At 41.9% G+C, this 25,058-nt stretch overlaps 1 protein-coding gene across 7 annotated transcripts in view; it reads right to left on the bottom strand.

Moving 5' to 3' along the window:
• SP100 (SP100 nuclear antigen) overlaps window positions 1-25,058 on the bottom strand; it is a 96,551-nt gene that overhangs the window by 58,275 nt on the left and 13,218 nt on the right. For 5 of the 7 annotated variants that reach the window (XM_049888404.1, XM_049888401.1, XM_049888402.1 and 2 more), the window contains exons 2-11: window positions 17,496-17,640; window positions 12,297-12,465; window positions 10,666-10,737; window positions 9,094-9,156; window positions 5,994-6,143; window positions 5,456-5,539; window positions 4,867-5,001; window positions 4,094-4,177; window positions 3,229-3,297; window positions 1,963-2,016 (exon numbers count right to left, since the gene is read on the bottom strand). In XM_049888404.1, the coding sequence (XP_049744361.1) occupies window positions 1,963-2,016; window positions 3,229-3,297; window positions 4,094-4,177; window positions 4,867-5,001; window positions 5,456-5,539; window positions 5,994-6,143; window positions 9,094-9,156; window positions 10,666-10,737; window positions 12,297-12,465; window positions 17,496-17,640 (1,025 nt within the window). The remainder of the gene's footprint in view (window positions 1-1,962; window positions 2,017-3,228; window positions 3,298-4,093; window positions 4,178-4,866; window positions 5,002-5,455; window positions 5,540-5,993; window positions 6,144-9,093; window positions 9,157-10,665; window positions 10,738-12,296; window positions 12,466-17,495; window positions 17,641-25,058) is intronic. The other 2 variants (XM_049888406.1, XM_049888407.1) reach the window with 2 other exon arrangements.

Genomic DNA, 25,058 nt, shown 5'->3' with positions numbered 1-25,058 from the left:
CTAGGTTAATATTTTATCCTGCACTATCTCTTGAGTCCACCACCCGTCTGTCAGTTTGTTGTACTATGGTGACTTGTATGTGGCTGTGGTGTTTGAAGCTCTGCCACTGGTATTCCAAATACCAGCAGGGTCACCTACAGTGGACAGGTTTCAGCAGAGCTTCCAGACTAAGACAGACCAGGAAGAAAGGCCTGGTGATCTACTTCTGAAAATTAGTCAGTGAAAACCTTATGGATCACAACAGAACACTGTCTGACTTGCTTGCCTTGGGCATGTCATCAGGAGGGATCAATCACTAGAGGAGGACATCGTGTTTGATGAAGTAGAGGGCCAACAAAGGTGAGGAAGACCCTCCGTGGGATAGACTGGCAAGACAGCTGCAACAATAGACTTGAACCTTCTGGGTGATTGTGAGGATGATGCAGGAATGGGCGGTGTTTTGTTCTGTTGTACATAAGGTCACCATGAGTCGGACTTGACTCGATGGCAACTAACAAAAATAATGATTCTTAAGTGTGAGGCTAAGGAAAATTCACCCACTGTTGGCATCTTTACTTTGTCTCGGCCTTCATTCTTCTTAGACCTCATTCAATTTCTTCTTTTACTGGTCTCTTTATATATAGACTTCGTGTTTGTTTGTTTACTGGTATAGTATCTATTTATACCTTTGCTTTTCTTCCAGGGCTACCTTGGAAGTCCGGTATTAAAGAGTGCAGATCCTCACTTGGCTGCTTCCCTGGCTGCTTGAAACAGAGCCTGTGGTGTAATTGATTACTTTTGTGTGGTCTTTCTAGCCATGGTCTTGTAACTCCCACCCAGGTGATTGGGCAGGACCGTGTGATAGTGTAATTGTGGCCCACCAAGGGGATTGGTAAGTTTTGCCTTAAAAGAGAGCCAACTCCAGACTGGAGAGGAGAATCCTCCCAGCACCAAGGAAAGAGCTTCCAGGAGTGGAGAGTACATCCTTTAGACCCGGGATCCCTGTGCTGAGAAGCTCCTGGAAGCAGGAGACCGAGAGAGAGACAGCAAGCTGTAACCGTGAGGACGGTGAGAAGCGGTAGCAGCAGAGACAAGGCAGCAGAGACGTAGCAGCAGGAAATGGTGTGATAGGCTTCTGAGCCGTGGATGGAGAGAGAAAGCCGAGTGCCTCCGGGGAGAGGCCTAGGGTCAGGGTGAGGTGTGTCTGCGAACATGGCTGGGAAGAGGCTGTCCTGATGGAAGAACTGTATCCTTGAGTGTTCCTGGGTCTGAATTGTAACCCGTTACTTCCCTAATAAACCCCACAATCCTAAGTATAGTCTGTGAGTTCTGTGTGGCTATTGCAATGAATTATCTAACCCAGAGAGAGGTAGAGAGTGCTGAGGGTGGGATGGCTGGTGTCAGAATCGGTAAAGATGGCGGAGAGAGGACTTGTCTGGCCTACACCTCATGGGAGTCAGTCTTGCGCTGTTGATCTTGGTTCTCCTTCTCCCTTGTGGGGTTGGAAGAGGTCAGACACAGAGCCTCACCCCTCCCCACTCTAAACATCCTTGGAACGTTTGCTTGAGAAAAAAAACACTATTACGTTTGGTCATTTACGTCTTTGGGTTTATAGGCTATTTAACGGTTAGCCCACCGAAATCATGGAACCAGTTGCCGTCTAACTGCTTCCAGCTCATGGCAAACTCAAGTGGTTCCGCGTAGACCTGTGCTCCGCGGGGGTTTCAGTGGCTGTGATTTTTCAGACGTAGATGGCCAGGACTTTCTTCCGGGGCACCTCTGGGTGGATTTGAACCACCAACCTTTCGGTTAGTAAGTTGAGGGCTTAGGGACTCTTACCTAATACAAAAGTTAAAATATAAAGCCATCTAAAATCAAAACAAATTTATATTTTACTTTGAAGGATACAGCAAAGAACTAGAATGAATCTTCTGTAGAAAACAATGTTCATTTGTAACTGTAAGAGTTCTGATTTCCTCTTACCCCTTTTTCGAGAGTTTTTTCCGAATACAGGTGATTCTCTGAAATCCCTGCGCTCTGTAAGTAAAGTGGAAAAAACAGTTATTTGTACACGAAAGACTTACAAATTCTGTAGCAACTCACGCTGCAGGTGGGCTTGCGATTATAAGGGTGCTCTACTGAAGACAGTCCTGGCGGTCCAGGGGCGCAGCTGGAATCCCTCCAGGTTCTCCTTTTAACTCGTCATATGAATCCTAAATGACTCTTAAACATTACTAGCTCCAGTTTCCTCATCTATCAACCAGGGGTAACCTGGCTCCCTGTTTAGGGTTTTGTGAAGATAAAACGAAGCTGAATTTACAAACGCTCTATGAAAAATCACAATATAAGGCAATGACTTAACTATAATTGGGTTTGAGGGTAGTTTCTCTGAAGCTGTTTTTTTTTTTTTGCTGTCAATATTTAAAAATCAGCACAAATTATTCTTTGAAGACTTTCTAAATTTGTTACAGATTAGTCTTTGAAGACTTTCGAAATTTGTGACTAATGACACTATTATCAACCAATAGATGAATACTCTGCTTACTATGCTCTACAGAATATAAAGGATGATGGTGGGGAATAAGTACATTATTGACTCATCAATACTCCATGTACAAAAGAATAAAGCGTTGCCTGGTACTATGCTATCTTCATGATTGTTGGCATGCTCGAGTCCCTTTATGAAGCTGTTGTGTATTTTGAGTGCCTTTTTTTTCCCAATCTAGGAGGCTCATCTTCCAGCATTCTATTAGACAAGATTCTGTTGTGATCCATAGGATTTTCATTGGCTAATTTTCAGAAGTAGATCCCCAGGCCTTTCTGCCCAATCTATCTTAATCTGGAAGCTTTGCTGAAATCTGTCCACCATGGATGACCCTGCTGATATTTGAAATACTGGTGGCTTTCCAGCATCATAGCAACCTGCAAGCCACCACAGAACAACAAATTGACAGACGGGTGGTGGAATGGATATGACAGTGTGTAGTAAAAAACACACTGTCATTTTACTAGTGTATTTTTAAATAAATTTTCAGTATATCAGTTGATTGGGCTCATCTAGTTAAACAACAGTTTATAATGCCTTCTTGCCTCTTTCCAGTTCCTAATGGGGCCAATGAAGTTGAATGCAGAAGGTGCTATCCTAGAAGTTACAGAATCAAGGGACATGGAGAATGCTCAGACAAACAGTTCATCAGGAAAACAGGGCTTTAAATTTAGACTCTAGATATTTTTCAGTGTGGAGCTTACCTGGTGTCCCTGGTGTCATCAAGAATTGTGAGCAAGTGGCTTCTTGGGGCTCCTCTCCCTCACTTAATTCTAAAGAGTCAAAAGAATAGGATTCTTTAGGGGTTTCAGAGTGTGATCAAGGAACCCATTCAGCAGGAAATTCCCTAATAAGAAAACTTGGAAAGACTTTGAAAACTCAAGGCCAATAACCAAATCACCTTGCCAAGGTCACCTGCGTTGTAGGCTAGTGATGCTCCATTTTCTGTCCCCAAAGGCTGAGACAACTTACACATAAGGGTAGCTTGACTTTGTTGGACCCTTGCCTTCCTGTACTTCTCTCTTTTACTCCTTACCCTTTCTACTTGCCATTTCACATCTCTTTCATCTCTGCAGAGAGACCTTTATATCCTTGTGTTGAAGATGGCAGAGTATTCACAACCTGGAATGCCTCAAGAGCCTTCTACCCCCATCAAGCTGGTACCTCCCTGAACTATTTTACAAGGCTGAGAAATTATCTTCTCTCATGTTTGAGACATGTAAATATTTTGGGACTATTTTTTAGAGCAGTTTGCCTACACTAAGACAAAAGTTCAGAGGTGCACTGTCTAAAGACTGGTGGGTTTAAGCTGCTGACCTTCCAGTTAGCAGTTGAGCACTTTAACCACTGTGCCACCAGGGCTCCTTTATATTGATTAATAGACCCCATTCTCAAAACAAATTTATAATGATTTCTTATCTGCCTGTATTTCTCAAAGGATCAAGTAAAATAAACACAGAGAATGGGATCTCAGGATAAACTGGATCCACTGAACAGAAGGGGCTCCAATTAAATGCGTAAGGAAACAGGAGATCTTAATTTAGATTCTTGCAGCCCATCCTTCCTTACCAGGCAAATTTGTCGGTGCTGAGGTGTAAGCTTCTAGGGGTTCTCCCTCCTCATTGGATTCTTCAGAGTCCTCACTGCTGATCACTGCACAAAGGAACAAAGCCCCTTTGGGGTCTCAGGATGTGACCATGGATCCCACACAGGAGGAAATCCCATGAAAGCACTGGAATATCTGGCAAACTAGGTTAACTCAAGGCATTCTGTCTGTTCCCTGAACATGTGTGACCAAAAGCAATCAAATTTCCTCACGGAGGACAGTTCCGTTCATCCTACCAACACTCTTCTTACTCTTCCTTCGCTCCCTTTCTTACCCCACCTTCATTCTACTACTTCTTTCCTCCCCTCTCTTTCTACTTCTTAACCTTTTCTTCTCAGCTCTGCCCATTTTCCCTGCTTCTGTGTTTCTGTGATGGTGTCTCTTTACACTTCTCTTTGTCTCCATGTGTTTCTTTCTCTACCTCTTCTCGTGAATTCCTTGGTTCCCTGGTGTTTTTCTTTTCTTTTCTTTAACTCCCACCCCTATGCCTTCCTCTTGTCCTTTAGAAATAGCCTCTCTGACATCAATACTTATCTCCCATTTCTGTCTTCTGGTACTTTTCCATTTCCTACAGATTTTCTTCTCTTAAACTGAAGCTCATTACATCAGGTGCTGGTCCTTGCCCTTCCTGCCTCCACCCAATGCTACCTGGACTGCTTGACGGATCCTGATGACGTGCCTAGCCCTCACCTGGCACCTGTGATTCATACTTACAAATTCGTCCAGTCAGTCTTACCTATTACATCTGATGCCTGGGCTCTGTTAGTGCTTGCTTGTACTCCTTGGTAATGAAATGTCTTTTCCTTCTTTATATCCACCAGGTGCACAGAACAGGAATTAGTTTGAACTCCACGTGTGGATAGCTCTGCCCCTGCACCATATTGTAATTAGTGAAGAATTCTCATCTGTCTCCCCAGTGATTACCCTTCATCACCACCAAAAACTCTTTCTTCCTGCAATTTCACTGCAGTGGATAATGCTTCACTCCTCATCCCTGTCTTTTACTGGCCACTTCACCCTGTACATTCTTTAGTGCCTCTCTTAACTCTGTTTTTTTTTTTTTTTTTTTCCACTTCTCTCTTTACCTGCTCTTCCTCCAAGGCACTTCTGGGTGGGTTTGAACCTCCAACCTTTTGGTTAGTAGTCCAGTGCTTAACATTTTGCACTACCCAGGGCCTCTCCCATGAGTTGTAATTGACTTGATGGCAACTAACAACAACAGGGCATGGGGGGAGGCAGTTAGTATGGGAAAACAAAGGAAAGCTTTTTCTTTTATAGCAAAGCAAAGATATAATTAGAAAATTAGCAATGTAGATAATAATTACCTTCTTCATTACTGGGCAATGGGCTGGGCACCTCCTGTCTTGCATCTCCATTATTCACTTGGATAGCTACTTGTTCAGAAGACCCTGAAGATAAAAAAAGACCACAGTTGAGATCCAACAGAGCCTTGTTCTGCTTCTGTTTCCATTTCCTCACACCCCATCCTCCTTCTCCTGTTTCTACTTATAGCTCTATCCAGGTACACTGCCACCACTACCACATGAAGGTGTTTATGCTTCTTACATTTTGTAGCTTCTCTTCTCAAGCCTAGAAGAAGCATTTGCCTTTTGTTTCTGTCTTTCTTCCTCAGTGATATTCTGTGCCTTTCCCTCTTTGTCTTTTAATTTTTTTCTTCCAACTTTGTTCCCTCAAGGCTCTCCTATCCCATATATCAAGTTCCATTCTTACTCCTGGGTCTGTGTGTAATTTCCCTTCTTTGTTAAATAGCTGCCTCCTTGCATGGTGTATTATTCCATTCCTTTGTCAACAACCAGGGCCCCTTGGCCCCTCATCCCCATGAGAGCACTGACACAGTCTTACCTGATGGCTCAGACTCTTGGGCACATCTTTCCTTGGCTTGTGGGCTTTCTGGTGCATTGTTTTTGTCACTGGTTGGATCTTCTCTCTTTGCATTTATCTTTTCTATTTCACTGAAACGTTCTGAGAGTCTTTTTTCGGGTGGGGTTGTATCTAAACCACATTTTGATTCATGTGTTATTTGTTGCCTGTATCAATCAGGGTCTAACAGGAAAGTATAAACCAGTCTAAGCATTCAAACTAGAAAGAATTTAATTCAGGGCTTCGGCTGCACAGATGATGGACGAGCTGAGAAGTCCACGTGGTAGAGTGGAGAAGGAGCAACAGAAAGCTGCAGGAAGGACCGAGGGTGTGCACAGGGGCTGGAGGAGGGGGTCACTGGGTGAGTAGAGGCTAGAACCATGGCTGGTCTGTACAGTAGGATGTGGAGTCATGGAAGAGATACTGCCACTGCCAGAACTGCAGCCTGGGGCAGGGAGGGATTGGGAAAATATCTTAGCTTCTCCCTTTCTCCCACTTTCCAATCTCTAGTTAGTGTCTCGCATTGCAGGAATGGAGCCAGAAGCCAGCTACCCTGCTGGTTCAGGCTATTGGATACATTTGTTGGCGGCTTATTACACCCTTTGTACATCCTTTTGGTTGCAAATGGAACTTTCTTTATATGTGTCCTCTCCCCATCACTGAGATGCTCCAAGATTCAGGTGGGGTTGCCCCTTGGCCATATTGTGAGTTATAAAGAATTTATTTGGCTCCCACCGCCATACACTGTACCTCTTCTCTGCTCATTATTAATCACCATCCCATATGCTCACCCTTTCTGGTTCCACTCTCTGCACTAGCAGATGAACAGCTAAGATGAACAGCTATTCACCCAGTAGGCATTTTAAAAGACTTTTTGAATGTTCATTTTTGTAAAATAAAAATGAGCTTTAAAAGTATATCTATGCTTTTACAAATCACTCTGAAAGTCTTTTTTCTTTTATAAAAGTGTATTCTTGTTGTTGGGTGCCATCGAGTCCATTTCGTCTCCTAGTGACCCCATGTGACAGAGTAGAACTGTCCCATCGGGTTTTCTAGGCTGCAATCTATGGGAGCAGACCACCAGGTCTTTCTCTAGTGGAGCCACTGGGTGGCTTCAAACTATCAACCTTTCAATTAGCAGCCAAGGACTTAACCATTGTACCACCAGGGCTCCTTATAAAAATTTATCACTAATTTAAAACTTGCTTTCTTAAATAACACATACTAATTGGGACTTACATACTGATGGCCTTCCACTGTGCTGAAAGGTCTCTTTGACATAGGTGTGCTTTACGAGTTGGGACCCTATGGCCCTCACTTTAAGTTCTTGAGCTCAAGGTTGATATTGCTTCTATCACTACTTCTCTAGTCTGGGGAATAATTTTATCCCCAACAAACGTCTGGGTCAGACGCAAAGAAGAAAATCCCTGAGTTTACTGTAATGGTTAAATGCTTGGATTCCAGAGACAGATACAAATAATAATGATAATTAAATGCAGTAATAATAACAAATGCATATAACAAGGATGAAGTACCAGGCATGATTATGAGTCCTTTACACAACACAACTTAAAAATTTATCAATCCTGTGACATAGGTACTATTACCACACCCATATTATAGATGATAAAACTGAGGTACAAAGAGGAGATGTGACTTGCCCAAGATCAGAGAGGGAATATTTGAACTCAGGCAGAGGCCACCAGAATTCATGCTACAACTCTATCTGACAGCAGGGTTAAATCTTAATTCTTACTTGGGCGAATCTGTACAAACCACCAAACTTTCTAAGCTGACTCTTTCCCCTCTGAAAAATGGGTGGGGGCTGGGGGTGGGGCTGGAGATTAAATGAGTTATTACACGTAGAGTATGATCTGTGATCAGAAAAATAAAATCATTAGAATTAATTTCTTAAATTGGAAATGTTTTATTTTTTGCCAGGTCTTTCTTCAGGTAAATTGGAAATTTTTTGAACAATTTAATATTGTATTATTAATAGTATTACGGATTAATGAAAGAACGAGAATTGTAAACAGTGGTTATTGCTTACTAAATGACCAAAAGGTCTTTGTGGAGGCCCATCAGGTGTTTGGAGGGTAACTCCTGGCCTGATGCCCAGGGGTAATGTGTGATGCAGTTGTATGGGAGACATGGTAGTGTTCATGCTCTTGTGTCCCCACAGAAGGGACACACTCATCACTCCCTTGACCTCTCCTCCATGACCCCAGCATTGGCCACCACTTGACATAACGTCTGTTATGGATTGAATTGTGTCCCCCCAAAATGTGTGTCAACTTGTTTAGACCATGATTCCCAGTATTGTGTGATTGTCCGCCATTTTGTCATCTGATGTGATTTTCCTGTCTTGTAAATCCTGCCTCTACGATGTTAATGAGGTAGGATTAGCAGAGTTATGTTAACGAGGCAGGACTCAATCTATAAGATTAGGTTGTGTTTTAAGTCAATCTCTTTTGAGATATAAAAGAAAGAAGTGAGCAGAGAAACATGGGGACTTTATACCACCAAGAAACAAGAGCCAGGAGAATAATAGCACGCCCTTTGGACCCGGGGTCCCTGTGCTGAGAAGCTCCTTGACAGGGGAAGATAGATGACAAGGACCTTCTCCCAGAGCGGACAGAGAGAGAAAGCCTTCTTCTGGAGCTGGCACCCTGAATTTGGACTTCTAGCCTACTAGACTGAGAGAGGATAAATTTCTCCCTGTTAAAGCCATCCACTTGTGGTTTTTCCATTATAGTAGCACTAGATAACTAAGACAATGTCAAAGCACTGAGGTAGCAGCCAGATTCCAGCAAGACAGAGGCAGCAAACTGTGCAGCTGGGTACCTGCAGCCCCAGAGCCATCTGGACGTGGCAGCAGGTGTATTTGAGAAGTTAGGGAATCAGTAACTCTCCTTAGCAACTCAGAGGATAAAGACCTTGTTTCTCCTGAACTTGGGGAACTTGCAGATATAAAGACTGAAAACTCAGGGTAATCAGTATACAAGGATGCAGTTCCCATAGCATGTATCACAAGGGGGCAAGAACAGCTGAGAATCTCAGAAAAGAATCAAGGGGAACAGACCAACACGAGATGAGGAATCTGTACGCAGCCAGGGCAGGCTTTGAAGAAAGTTTTCACCAGTTCCTGGGGGGCAGAAATTAGAAGTTCATTTCAGACATTGAAGTAGAGGTTCCGTCATTCTAACCCATTCCATTTTTTAGTCTTTATAACACAGGGGTTAAAGACCCCCTCCTTTATCAATACAGGCCCCATCTGGACCTTGTGGAGCCCACCTGTCTCTTGCAGTCAGACTCCAGCCCCAAGAGTGGGGAGACTGAGTCAGCTGCACCCTTGGCTGAGGGCCTGGCCAGGCCAGCTCCCATAGGTATCCTTCATGGCTTATCCTGATGTCCCTACTAAAGTGAACCTGCCTTTACCCAGAGCTGCCCCTGTCCGGTGGCTTTGCCTTAGTTCCTACAAAGTCCTGCTGTCTCCTCCCCACCGCCCTTTTATAACGCAGGCTCCCCATACATATTCACTCTACTTCCTTGTCCTTTCCACAAGGATTTCAGAGTCCACTTCTTCCACCTCTTACTATATCTTTTCTTCTGTGTATTTCTCTCTCTACAAATATTTCCTCATTTTTGTTGCATGTTTTTATCTCTCCCGTTAGACCACCTAAGGAGCAGTGCAGGGTTAAGAATGCCTGCATTAGTCCTTGCTCTTTTGACCTTAGGTAAATCACATATGGAAGGAGGCCTGGTGGCGTAGTGGCTAAGTGGTTAAGGTCAGTGGTTCAAATCCACCAGCCACCGGGGGAGAAAGATGTGGCAGTCTGCTTCTGTAAAGACTTACAGCCTTGACAGCCCTATGGGGCAGTTCTACTCTGTCCTGTAGGGTCGCTGTGAGTCAGACTCAGCTGGACGGCAATGGGTGTTTTTTAAACAGGGAAATCACATACATGGTCTCTCTAGAATTCAGTTTCTTTGTGTGTAAAATGGGCACATAAGTAATACTAACCCCAAAGGGCAGCTGGGAGTGCTGACTCCACAACTACCAAAGAGTAAACGAGGAATAAAAGTGATCTGTTAGTGATATGGCTATCTTGAATACTGTCTTCTACGCTTTTCCCCTCTTGTCTTTCACTTCCTCTCCTTCTTCCTTCCTCTTTCTTGAAGCGAAAACACCCTCCTCCACACTTCATTGTCTCTCCACATGACTGCCTTTCCCTCTAAGTCTTCCTGCTCTTAAACCAACAATACCCATATTTAAATCAGTCCTTTCTTCTGCCGTCACCAAGGGCCTTCTCTTTGATGCTGTCCATGAGTTATCGTTTTTGACCTTTCACAGATTCATAGTGATTTTCTAAATTATAATTACTTCCAGTATTCACCTTAAATCTTGGTCACTGACACCCTGAGTTTCTCTTCTTTCATCCTGGTTATTGGGCCAACAGTTTCTTGCTCTGGGGCTCCACATCTAGTTGGAAGTCCATACAAAAGTTCATACATACCCCAGCCCTCCCTGCCTTCTCCATTCCTTCAACATTTCTTCCTTGATTTAAAATCTCCACTCCATAACTGGGTTCCCAGGTCTCTTGGATTCTTGCCCTCTTAATAGACAAGAAAACAGCTTTTATCCAGTTAGAATTACCTTGCTCGAGGCTTGGTTGGATGTTGGGCATCTCTTTCTCATGTTCTTGGAGATGGAGTTTCTCTTTGATCACTGAAGAGAGGGAGAAAAAGACAATTAAAGATCTCAGCAGAGACCAGGGACAACATTTCATAATCACAAATGTAGGATCTTCCAGCTTTTGGGTCACTCCGGGTTCAGAGGGTCTCATGTGACTGAAGTTCTCCCATCACCCCTGAGGACAGCCAAGGGAACACCCCAACAGTTATCCTTTATGCCTCCCATACAGAAAGTTTCCCCCAAAGATTTGAGAATAAAGTAGTAGTGGCAACGTTGTCTGCAGTATTTGCTCACCTAAAGAATTATCAGGTGGCAGGGAAACATATAGAAATAAATAATAGAAGTGAAATGTGTTTTCTGAGTTGTCCAAACTAAGGAGGAAACGGAGGGATTTCCTAGGGACAAGGGCTCAGATCACAGAGAAATCAGCCCATATAACAGAGAAAGCCCCAACAGCTTTAAAAAAATGAGTCTAGAAAAGAGGAGGCTGACCAGTTTCCAAAGAGCCATAACAAAGAGGACAAGGAGGAGAACCTAGACAAACTTCCCTGAGAGTGGCCCAACTGTAAGGAACAAAGGAAAGACGCTCACTGAAAGCTACAAACAGGGAGTGATCATTGCAGGTGGCTGGAGGACCACCACCCCATGATACCGGGACCAGGACCCGAGAGGCTATCCACAAGGAAAACCAGGACACCAGCCCAGGGTACCCAGCATTTATGGTAATCCAGCAAACGTAGGGAGGAAGCCAGACTCCCAGAACTCTGATGGGGATAAACCAGGAAGAGAAAGGCTGGGTTGCTGCAAGAAAGTAGAAGGAGGAGACCCACTAAGGGAGGCAATGGGATGGAGGGAGCCCAGCGTGTGAAGGAGCACCTCGTGGGGGCAGTGCCTACTGTGGGACGTGAAGATGGAAAAGACTGTGAGAACAACAAATGTTTTGTCACCCCCAGGTCATGAGTTCAAATCCTGGCCAAATCAAGTGGAAACTATGAGATGAACAAATGGGACTGAAAGCCCAGAAAAGATAAAAGAGGCCCGCATGCAGGTGTTTCAGTAAGGGTTGGGGGGAACTTCTCTGCAAGGGGTAGAGGTAGGCAAGGGGCCACAGGAGAGGGTGGACCACAGCTTCCCACACCACGACTTCTGGCCGCTGAGCCCCAGCTTCCGGGCATCAGGGTGGGCGAGGTGGGTGCAGTGTTAGCCAGGGTGGATCCAGCACTCACAGCAAAGCTGTCACTTGGCAACTTGGTGGACTGCTCTGTGGACCACTGCAAGGTGTTCTAGTGAAAAAGGACACTGATGCTGCCCTGCTGGTAAGCTGTGTTTTCCTGTTCTATGCTCTCCTAAATAAAGCTGATGCCAGTATGGCTGTATTATCCTGTGAGTCTAAATGCCTAGTTAGGCAGACCTAGTGGGTGTTGAACCATAAGCCGTTATCCCATAAGCTGCAAGAATGCTCATGATGTAAGTTTTGTTAAAGACTTTGTCCCACAGTCTAGTACAGTGTGTGGCCCAAGGTAGGAGCTCAATAAAGAATGGAAACAAATAAATGGCCCTGGACTTCAAAAGTGGGTGATAAATCTTATTACCATCTTCGAAGCCTCTGCAAATGTGAATTAAATCAGGGTATTCCTTCTTGTTGACTTCGCTGAACAATGCACCCAGAAGTGGCAGGTCAAATGTCTTCTCCAGTTCTTTGAGAACATTGTACACTACTTTTTGTATAGGGACCAGGTTTCTACAAGACTCCTCCGAATCCTTAAGAAATATTGAATAGAAAAAATATTATATATTTTTATGTAAATATATAAAATACAGGAAAATATATATAAATACAGGAACTCGAGTTACAGAAGAGCCCTAGAAAGTAATTTTATGGATAATGTATTCTAATTTCCCGAGGTAGGTACCTTCTCATGTGACGTTTTAGAATTTCTATATTTTTGTATGGCTACTAAATGAAACAAGTAAATTCTACTAGTTTTTTTTTTTTAAATGTGAGTCTCACTTCCTCGCTCTTGTTTACATTAGAGGTAAGAAGGAATAATTTGGAAGCATAAAAGTGAGTTCGAAGTTAAATGGTGTATAGCCCTTTAAAAGCCTGGCCGATTTGTTTTAGGAATAGTCTTAGCAAGTAATGAGTGGCTCTTCTGTTGACTGGGCAACTGCTGTCCTTCCCCCAGGACTGATTGGCCCAGAAGGTCTCCAGGATGCCAGGTGGCCCTCCTCTCCTTGCCGTGAACTTGGCCATAGGAAAAGCATACTCATAGGGCAAAGAGAAGACTTGCTTCTTAGTATCTCCAAGAAGGACTACTGCTAAAATTCACCCGTTTCAAGATTCTGGAAAAGCCAAAAAAAAAAAAAAAGAATTGAAGGAAAGAAATAGAAAACTGAAAGCCATTGGAGAAAGAATCTGCAAGGAAAATAGCAAGCATCTGCTCAAAAATAACAAGACATCAATTTCCTGTGGTTTTAATGTTCTCAGACCTAAGTATTTTAAGTTGATGTTAACTGAAATGAAATTCTGGGCCAATTCTCTCATGTATATTTTAAATTTTGGTTTACCTTTTACTGCACAAACTCCTGCAAGACATTATATATGTATGGAGCATACCTGCTTCTGACCCAGCCTATCTCTGGTGCTATTCACTCCCTAACCAATGAGCATTGTCATGGATTGAATTGTGTCCCCCAAAAACATCAGTCAACTTGGGTAGGCCATGATTCCCAGTATTGTGTGGCTGTCCACCATTTTGTCAACTGATGTGATTTTCCTGTTGTTTTCGTTGTTGTTAGGTGCCTTTGAGTCGGTTTCAACTCAGAGCAGCCCTGTGTACAACATAATGAAACGCTGCCCGGCCCTGCTCCATCCTCACAATCATCCTTATGCTTGAGTCCATTGTTGCAGCCACCATGTCAGCCCATCTTGTTGAGGGTCTTCTTCTTTTTTGGTGGCCCTCTACTTTACCAAGCTTGATGTCCTTCTCCGGGGACTGATCCATCCTGATAACATGTCCAGAGTATGTGAGACATAGTCTCGCCATCCTTGCGTCTAAGGAGCATTCTGGTTGTACTTCTTCCAAAGCAGAATTGTTTGTTCTTTTGGCCCCCAAAAGAACCTAAGCCCATTGTCATCGAGTTGATTCCGACTCATAGTGACCCTGTAGGACAGAGTAGAACTGCCCCATAGAGTTTCCAAGGAGTGCCCGGTGGATTTGAACTGCCGGCCCTTTGGTTAGCAGCCATAGCACTTAACCACTACACTACCAGCGTTTCCATTGTTCTTTTGGCAGTCCATGGTATATTCAATATTCTTTGCCAACACCATAATTCAAAGGCATCAATTCTTCTTCAGTCTTCTTATTCATCATCTAGCTTTCACATGCATATGAGGTGATTGAAAACACCATGGCTTGGGTCAGGTGCACCTTCGCCTTCAAGGTGACTTCTTTGCTTTTCAACATTTTAAAGAGGCCTTTTGCAGCAGATTTGCCCGATGCAGTGTGTCTTTTGATTTCTTGACTACTGCTTCCATGGCTGTTGATTGTGGATCCAGTAATACGAAACCCTTGACAACTTCAAGCTTTTCTCCATTTATCATGATGATGCTTATTGGTCCCGTTGTGAGGATTTTTATTTTCTTTACATTGAGGTGTAATCCATACTGAAGGTTGTGGTCTTTGATCTTCATCAGTAAGTGCATCACGTCCTCTTCACTTTCAGCAAGTAACGTTGTGTCATCTGCATATTGCAGGTTGTTAATGAGTCTTCCTTCAATCTTGACACCCTGTTCTTCAAAGAGTCTAGCTTCTTGGATTATTTGTTCAGCATACAGATTGAATAAATATGGTGAAAAAATACAACCCTGATGCACAACTTTCCTGACTTTAAACCATGCAGTATCCCCTTGTTCTGTTCGAACAACTGCTTCTTGGTCCATGTACAGGTTTCACATGAGCACAACTAAGTATTTTGAAATTCTCATTCTTCATAATGTTATCCATAATTTGTTATGATCCACACAGTTGATTGTCTTTGGGTAATCAATAAAACACAGGTAAACATCTTTCAGCCAGGATCCATCTGACATCGGCAGTGATGTTCCTGGTTCCATATCCTCTTCTGAATCCAGCTTGAATTTCTGGCAGTTTCCTGTTGATATACTGTTGCTGTCCCTTTTGAACGATCTCCAGCAATGTTGTACTTGCGTGCAATGTTAATGATATTTTTCGATAATTTCCACATTCTTTTGGATCACCTTTCTTGGAAATAGGCATAAATATGAATCTCTTCCAGTTGGCTGGCCAGGTAGCTGTCTTCCAAATTTTTTGGCATAGACGAGTGAGCACCTTCAGCACTGCATCCATTTGTTGAAACATCTCAGTTGGTATTCTGTCAATTCCTGGAGCCTTGTTTTTCACTAATGCCTTCAGTGCAGCTTGGACTTCTTTCTTCAGTACCATCGGTTCCTGATTATATGCTATCTTCTGAAATGGTTGCATGTCGACAAATTGTTTTTAGTCTAGTGACTGTGTATTCCTTCCATCTTCTTTTAATGCTTCCTGCATCATTTAATATTTTCCCCATAGAATCATTCAATATTGCAACTCGAGGCTTGAATTTTTTCTTCAGTTCTTTCAGTTTGAGAAATGCTGAGTGTGTTCTTGGTTTTCTAACTCCAGGTCTTTGCACATGTCATTATAATACTTTGTCTTCTCTAGCCACACTTTTAAATCTTCTATTCAGTTCTTTTACTTCATCATTTCTTCCTTTTGCTTTAACTGCTTGATGTTGAAGAGCAAGTTTCAGAGTCTCACCTGACATCTATTTTGGTGTTTTCTTTCTTTCCTGTCTTTTTAATGACCTCTTGCTTTCTTCATGTATGATGTCCTTGATGTCATCCACAACTCATCTGGTCTTCAGTCTTTAGCGTTCAGTGCATCAAATCTATTCTTGAGATGGTCTCTAAATTCAGTAGGGATATGCTCAAGGTTGTACTTTGGCTCTTGTCGAGTTGTTCTAATTTTCTTCAGTTTCAGCTTGAATTTGCATATGAGCTATTGATGGTCTGTTGAACAGTTGGCCCTGGGTCTTGTTCTGATGAATAATATTGAGCTTTTCCATTGTCTCTTGCCACAGATGTAGTTGATTTGATTCCTGTGTATTCCATCTGGTGAGGTCCATGTGCATAGTTGCTGTTTATGTTGTTGAAAGAAGGTATTTGCAATGAAGAAGTAATTGGTCTTGCAAAATGGTATCATTTCTATCACCAAAGGCACATTTTCCAACTTCTTTGTCTTCAACTTTCGAATTCAAATCACCAGTAATTATCAATGCATCCTGATTGTATGTTTGATCTATTTCAGACTGCAGAAGTTGGTAAAAATCTTCAATTTGTTCATCTTTTGCCTTAGTGGTTAGCGTGTCAATTTGAATAATAGTCATATTAACTGGTCTTCCTTGTAGGCATATGGATATTATCCTGTCACTGACAGCATTGTACTTCAGGATAGATCTTGAAATGTTCTTTTTGACGATGAATGCAACGCCATTCCTCTTCGAGTTGTCATTCCCTGCATAGTAGAGCATACGATTGCCAGATTCAAAATGGCCAATACCAGTCCCTTTCAGGTCACTAATGCCTAGGATATCAATCTTTATGTGTTCCATTTCGCTTTTGATGGTTTCCAATTTTCATAAATTCATACTTTGTACATTCCATGTTCCGATTATTAATGAATGTTTGCACCTGTTTCTTTTCATGTTGAGTCGTGCCACTTCAGCAAATGAAGGTCCTGAAAGCTTGACTCCATCCACATCATTATGGTCAACTCGACTTTGAGGAGGCAGCTCTTCCCCAGTCGTCTTTTGAGTGCCTTCCAACCTGAGGCGCTCATTTTCTGGCACTATATCAGACAATGTTCCGCTGCTATTCATAAAGTTGTCACTGGCCAATTTTTTTAAGAAGTGGATCACCAGGCCCTCCCTCCTAGTCTGTTTTATAGTCCGGAAGCTCAGCTGAAACCTGTCTGCCCTGGGTGACCCGCTGGTATTTGAAATGCCAGTGGCATAGCTTCCAGCATCACAGCAACATGCAAGCCCCTACAGTACGACAAACTGACCGACGTGTGGGGGGTGATTTTCTTATGTGTCGTAAATCCTCTTTCTACGAAGTTGTGGATTAGCGGCAGTTATGTTAATGAGGCAGGACTCAATCTACAAGTTTGGCTCGTGTCTTGAGCCAATCTCTTTTGAGATATAAAAGAGGGGAGCAAGCGGAGAGACATGGGAACCTCATACCACCATGAAAGCAGTGCCTGGAGCTGAGCACATCCTTTGGATCTGAGGTCCCTGTGGCTGAGAAGCCCCTAGAGCAGGGGAAAATTGAGGACAAGGACCTTTCCCCAGAACCAACGGAGAGAGAAATCCTTCTTTGCAGCTGACACCCTAAATTTGAACTTCTAACCTTCCAGACTGTGAGAGAATAAATTTCTCTTTGTTAAAGCCATTCACTTGTGGTATTTCTGTTAAAGCAGCACTAGATAACTAAGACAGGCATTATGGAAGACAATTCCTTAAGTCAGAAGCAGGAACGCCTCTGGTGATGCTTACTTTTTCTCTCACTTTTTACCTTTGAGGAATATTTAAAGAAATACTTAAAAAGCTCCGCCCACTCATAGGAGCTCCTCAGCCAGTTAGTTGTGCTCTGAAGTTTGGATTCAGAGTGTGAAAACATAACTTAGTTTGGGACTAGTTTATTAGGTTATAACTTTATCAATTTTACTTACTTCATACAGTTTATCAGAGATGAAACCACGGTCTCGGAGGCCCTCAAGGAAAGGAAATGGTTTTTTTATTGCATTGGCCATCTCCACCTTATGTTTTCTGTAGTGACTGAATATAGTCTCATTGACAATGTTGTCAATAGACATCCTGGGAAAAAAGATACCATATAAAAATGGTCATCAAGATTCCAAGATACTTGTAGAGGCTGTAAGATTTTTCACATGAAGGACAGTCTGTGACGAACCAACATATATAAAATAAGTAGTCGTGACTAAACCAAAAAGAACCAAACCCATTGCTGTTGAGTTGATTCCAACTTATAGCGACCCTATAGGACAGAGTGGAACTGCCCCATAGAGTTTCCAAGGAGCGTCTGGTGGATTTGAACTGCTAACCTTTTGGTTAGCAGCTATAGCACTTAACCACTATGCCACCAGGGTTTAGTCCTGACTAGAGACTAGAATAAATGGTGTTGAAATAATAATCCAAGATATAATAGAAGAAAGCACAGAGTTTAAAAAAGACTTATACATAGGACTGAAAAAGTTCAGTCTGTCCCAATCAAAGCCATTGTAAAGATACCTTCACCTAAACGTATCTGAAAAAATTTTTTAACTCAAAAACTTTTTAATTCCTATAAAATTGAGATGGAATAAATAGGTCATACATAGTGAAATTAAAACAATGGAATACTAATATAATTCAACCTTGATAATGAAAATTCAAATTAACAATTAAGAGAAAATAAACCTCAGTAAATAAAAAACAAGATGTCCTCTCTCTAACTTATAGCTGCCAAAGGAGCAATACTATCCTGCGTCATAAAACTAGTTCATAAGTGATAGGGTGTGGTTTAATAGTGATAATGATGTAATAAGGCATAAACTGAAAATTTTGCAAGTATATTAATTGTTTTTTCCTGGGATATCTGGTTCTGCTTCATGTTAATACAAATCTGTCCTATGCTATTGTTATTTATATAACAATATTTATATTATTTATATAATATAAATTTATTTATATAAAATGAGTCTTTTTAGGCATCTGGATTTCAGAAATTGCCGCTGTTTCTTGTGAAAGTAATTTTCAGCCTGTGTCTGTAATTCTGGTTCTTACTTGATAATTTTGTTGCTCTGGTAATAATGTTTTTAATCATCATTTCTGTATTCCTAAAAGTTATAAAGACTAATAAACTTTCTTTGTCAAACCAGAGTAGAATTATTGGCCCTTGCCAGTTCCCAATATGCATCAGGGAACAATAATGTCACATTACTGTGTTGAATTCCTGTAAAAAAGTTTCTCAGTGAAGACTGTAGATTGAAGAGAAGCATTTTTCTTCCCTTTTATTAAAGACCTCACTAAAGCGATGATCAAGGAATTGAATTCACAATGACAAAGAGAATGGTAAGGATGAGCAGATGAACGATATCAACCAAAATCCGTAAGACAGCAAGTGGTCAGAGTAGTGCACGTGGAGGGTGTTCCCGGAGTCAGGAAAGGAACCACTGTACCCTGTGGAATTCTGCAGAGGAAGTAGAGGCTGGGAGGGGGGTGTGAGACTGAAAAGTGGTGTGTTACGTGCAAAATAAAGAAAGAAACAATCCACCGTTGGCCTGTCAAGCCATATACTGACTACCTGCAGCCTGGCATATAGTCTCCCAGGCAAGAGATTAAAAAACAAAACAAAACAAAAAACAACTCATTTAAAACAAAACAAAACAGAAGTGCCCCAGGACATTTGATGTATAATTCTCTTTTTCCTCCTAATATTTCTCTATTAAGGAGTAATTTTCATATAATAAAATGTACAGATATTCAATGTACATTGGTTGAGTATTTGAAGATACATAGACCTCTATTGCAACGATCCCAAGTGAGATTTATGTAGTAGGCTGAATAATGGCCCCAAAGATGGAAGTCTTCGCCTAACCTAAGGTCATGAAAATATTCAAAATCATTTTATCGTATAACATGGGTCTACTTCTAGACTCTCTATTCTGTGCTATTGATCTTTTTGTCTATACTTATGTTCATACCATACTAGTTTGAAGAGATTACCTTGGATTTTCTGGGGGCCCTCGATGCTATCATATGTGTCCTTATAAGAGGGAAGCACAGGGAGATTTGACACAGAAGAGAAGGCAGTGTGATCATGGAGGCAGAGATTGGAGTGATGTGGCCAGAAGTTAAGGAATGCTGGCAGCCACCAGACGCTCAAAGGGGCAAGGATAGATTTTTGCTCTCAGATTACCTTTTCCATTTTCTTTTCTTATATTCTTTACCTAGGGATATTGTATCTACGCAGAAGTTCAGATCTCCTTTTCTCATTTACTCTCTCATACCTTTGGGCAGGTAAGGGTAGGTACATGGCTATATGGTAGAAGACGCAGTGGGTGGGAGTTAGCAGAGCACTAGGATAGAAGACAAAACGTAGAATTTGTCTCCAGGAAGACAAGAAAACAAAGATAGAATGAGGTGATTGATAGGTTACCTGATAACTACTTGTCTATCATATTGTAGTAAGCTGGTGTATCTCCTAACCCTGTTACATTACAGGCATACCTTGGAGATATTGCGAGTTCAGTTCCAGACCACCGGAATAAAGCAAATATCGCAATAAAATGAGTCACACAAATTTTTTTTTGCTTCCCAGTGCATATAAAGAAACCACTTTCTTTGCTCACCCATAAGAAGCAACTCCCCATCTGTTAAAATTTTAATACGAGATTGCAGCAATTAAGGCACATCTTCAGGCTCCATTTGTAATTCTAGTTCTCTTCTTATTCCCATCACACCTGCAATTACTTCCTCCACTGAAGTCTTGAACCCCTCAAAGTCATCCATGAGGGTTGGAATCAGCTTCTTCCAAACTCCTGTTAATGTTGATATTTTGACCTTCTCCCATGAATCACAAATGTTTTTAATGGCATCTAGAATGGTGAATCCTTTCCAGAAGGTTTTCAATTTATTTTGCCCAGATCCATCAGAGGAATCACTACTTATGGCAGCTATAAACCAAACCCGTTGCCGTCGAATTGATTCCAACTCTTAACGACCCTATAGGACAGAGTAGAACTGCCTCATAGGGTTTCCAAGGAGAGGCTGGTGGATTCAAACTGCTGACCTTTTGGTCAGCAGCAGAGCTCTTAACCACTGTGCGAGGAGGGCTCCATGACAGCTATACGAAATCTATTTCTTAAATAATAAGACTTGAAAGTCAAAATTACTCATTGACCCATGGGCTGCCAAATGGATATTGTATTAGTAGGAATGAAAAAAATGTTAATCTTGAACATCTCCATCAGAGCTCTTGGGTAACCAGGTGAATTGTCAATGAACAGTAATATTTTGAAAGGAATCTTTTTTTCTGAGCAGTAGGTCTCAACAGTGAGCTTAAAATATTCAGTTATCCACACTGTAAAACAGATGTACTGTCTGTCACTCAGACTTCGTTGTTTCATTTACAGAGCACAGGCAGAGTAGATTTCACATAATTCTTAAGGGGCCTAGGATTTTTGGAATGGTAAATAAGCATTGGCTTCAACTTAAAGTCACCAGCTGCATTTAGCCCCTAACAAGAGAACCAGCCTATCCTTTGAAGTTTTGAAGCCAGGCATTGACTTCTCTCTAGTTATGAAAATTCTAGGATGGTATCTTCTTCCAACACCAGGCCGTTTTGTCTGTCCTGAAAATCTGTTGCTTAGTGTAGCCACCTTCTTCAGTTATCTTATCTAGATCTTCTGGGTAACTTGCTGTGGCTTCCATAACAGCACTTGATGCTTCCTCTTACGTTTTTATGTTATGGAGACAACTTCATTTCTTAAAACCCATGAACCAACCTCTGCTAGTTTCAAACTTCTGCAGCTTCCTCACATCTCTCAGCCTTCATAGAATTGAAGAGAGTTAGGGCCTTTCTCTGGATTAGGCTTTGGTTTAAGGGAATGTCGTGGCTGGTTCGATCTATCCAGACCACTAAAACTTTCTCTACGTCAGCAATAAGACTGTTTCGCTTTCTCATCATTCATGTGTTCCGTGGAGTAGTACTTTTAATTTCCTTCAAGAACTTTTCCTTAGCGTTAACAACTTAGTTAACTGGCACAAGAGGCAGGCCTGGCTTTCGGCTTGTTTTGGCTTTTGACATGCCTTCCTCACTGAGATTAATTATTTCTATCTTCATTTAAAGTGAGAGACAAGAGACTCCTCCTTTCACCTGAATACTTAGAGGCCATTGAAGGGTTATTAACTGGCCTAATTTCAATATTGTCATGTTGCAGCAAATAGGGAGGCCCAAGGAGAAGGAGTAGTCAATGGAGCAGTCAGAACACATACAACATTTAACAATTAAGTTTTCTGTCTTATATGGGCACTGTTCGCGGTGCCCCAAAAGAGTAACAGCAGTGACATCAAAAATCACTCATCACAAATCACCATAACAGATATAATAATAGTAATGAAAAAATTTGAAATGTAAGAATTACCAACATGTGACACAAAGACACAAAGTGAGCATATGCTGTTGGAAAAATGGCTCTGATAGACTTGCTTGATGCAGGGTTGTTGTCTTAGGCTGGGTTCTCTACAGAAGCAAAACCAGTAAAGTGTATAAATGTATATATATATATATACATAGATTTATATCAAGGAAACAGCTCATGTGATTATAGAGGCTGGAACATCCCAAGTCTGTGGATCAGGATAGAGGCTTCTCTGGATTCCATTTAGCCACAGGGGCTGGTAAACCCAAGATCGGCAGGTCAGAGAGCAGCCTGTGAAGATCGCCGAATCCTAAAATTGGCAGATAAGCTGATAGCTCAAGTTTCAAAAACCAGAGGTCAGACGAAGAAGAGATAGCCGCAGAATCCGGAGTGAGGGAAAAAGCCAGAACATCTGCTTATATTTGGACACAGGCCACACCCCCAGGGAAATTCCCTTTCAACTGATTGGCTACTTACAGCCTATTCAATCATGGGAGTGATCACATATTTTTCAGCCTGGGTCTGTAATTCTGGTTCTTACTTGATAATTGTGTTGCTCTGGTAATAATGTTTTTAATCATCATTTCTGTATTCCTAAAAGTTATAAAGACTAATAAACTTTCTTTGTCAAACCAGAGTAGAATTATTGGCCCTTGCCAGTTCCCAATATGCATCAGGGAACAATAATGTCACATTACTGTGTTGAATTCCTGTAAAAAAGTTTCTCAGTGAAGACTGTAGATTGAAGAGAAGCATTTTTCTTCCCTTTTATTAAAGACCTCACTAAAGCGATGATCAAGGAATTGAATTCACAATGACAAAGAGAATGGTAAGGATGAGCAGATGAACGATATCAACCAAAATCCGTAAGACAGCAAGTGGTCAGAGTAGTGCACGTGGAGGGTGTTCCCGGAGTCAGGAAAGGAACCACTGTACCCTGTGGAATCCTGCAGAGGAAGTAGAGGCTGGGAGGGGGGTGTGAGACTGAAAAGTGGTGTGTTACGTGCAAAATAAAGAAAGAAACAATCCACCGTTGGCCTGTCAAGCCATATACTGACTACCTGCAGCCTGGAATATATATCATTGCTGATGTCTGATGGATCCTGGCTGAAATCAGAGAACACCAGAAAGATGTTTACCTGTGTTTTGTTGACTATGCAAAGGCATTTGACTGTGTGGATCATAACAAATTATGGTAACATTGAGAAGAATGGAAATTCTAGAATACCTAATTGTGCTCATGAGAAAGCTGGATTACATAAAGAAGAAAGCAGCACAAGGATTGGAGGAAGACTCATTAACAACCTGCAATATGCAGATGACACAACCTTGCTTGCTGAAAGCGAAGAGGACTTGAAGCACTTACTGACGAAGATCAAAGACCACAACCTTCAGTATGGATTACACCTCAACATAAAACAAAAAAATCCTCACAATTGGACCAATAAGCGATATCATGATAAACAATGAAAATATTTAAGTTGTCAGGGATTTCATTTTACTTGAATTCACAATCAATGCCCACGGAAGCAGCAGTCAAGAAAAATGATGTGTTGCAATGGGCAAGTTTGTTGCAAAAGACCTCTTTAAAGTATCAAAAAGCAAAGATGTCACTTTAAGGACTAAGGTGTGCCTGACCCAAGTCCTGGTGTTTCCAATTGCCTCTTATGCAAGGGAAAGCTGGACGATAAAATGAGGAAGATCAAAAGAGAATTGATGCCTTTGAATTATGGTATTGGTGAAGAATATTGAATGTACAATGGACTGCCAGAAGAATGAACAAACCTCTCTTGGAAGAAGTACAGCCAGAATGCTCCTTAGAAGCAAAGATGGTGTGTCATGGATTGAATTAAGTCACCCCCAAAATGTGTGTATTAACTTGGTTAGGCCATGATTCCCAGTTTTGTGTGGTAATTCTCCATTTTGTGATTGTAATTTTATGTTAAAGAAGATTAGGGTAGGATTGTCAAACCTTTATGAGGTCATAACCCTGATCCAGCGTAAAGGGGGTTTTCCTGGGGTATGGCCTGCACCACCTCTTATCTCTCAAGAGTTAAAAGGAAAGGGAAGTAAGCAGAGAGTTGGGAACCTCATACCACCAAGGGAGCAGCAGTGGGAGCAGAGTGCGTCCTTTGGACCTTAGGTTGCTGTGCTAAGATGATCCCAGACCAAGAGAAGACTGATGACAAGGACCTTCCTCCAGAGCTGACAGAGACAGAAGGCCTTCCCCTGGAGCTGGTGCCCTGAATTCAGACTTCTAGCCTACTGGACTGTGAGAGAATGAACTTCTCTTTGTTAAAGCCATCCACTTGCGGTATTTCTGTTATAGCAGCACTAGATGACTAAGACATGGCAAGGCTTCGTCACACTTACTTTGGACATGTCATCAGGAGGGACCAGTCCTTGGAGATGGACATCATGTTTAGTAAAGTAGAGGGTCAGAGAGAAAGAGGAGGACACTTGATGATATGGATCTACACAATGGCTGCAACATCAGGCTCAAGCATAATAACAATTATGTGGGTGGTGCAGGACCAGGCAGTGTTTTGTTCTGTTGTACATAGGGTTGCTATGAGTTAGAACCTACTCGATAAAAAAACACCTAACAAAAACAAAATACAATTCTGTGTAGTGATACGGTAATAACTTCAAAATATAAATGAAGTGGATGATTTTGTGGTAAAAAAAAAAAAAGGCTACTAAGATGGCTTTTTAAAAAGCGCAGGCTTCAGGAAGAAGGAAGAAAACAAAAGACACAAGGAAAAGACTAGTTCAAAGGACTAATAGACCACAACTACCACAGCCTCCACCAGACTGAGTCCAGCACAACCAGATGGTGCCTGGCTACCATCACTGACTGCTCTGATAGGGATCACAATAGAGGGTCCTGGACAGAGCTGGAAAAAAATGTAGAACAAAATTCTAACTCACAAGAAAAAAGACCAGACTTAGACTGGCCTGACTCAGACAGGAGAAACCCTGAGAGTATAGCCCCTGGACACTCTTATAGCTCAGTAATGAAGTCACTCCTGAGGTTCACTCTTCAGCCAAAATTAGACAGACCCATAAAACAAAACAAGACTAAATGGG

Source organism: Elephas maximus, chromosome 6 (genome assembly GCF_024166365.1).
Source record: "Elephas maximus indicus isolate mEleMax1 chromosome 6, mEleMax1 primary haplotype, whole genome shotgun sequence".
Classification (NCBI taxonomy): domain Eukaryota; kingdom Metazoa; phylum Chordata; class Mammalia; order Proboscidea; family Elephantidae; genus Elephas; species Elephas maximus.
This window is presented reverse-complemented; position numbering and strand designations above follow the sequence as displayed.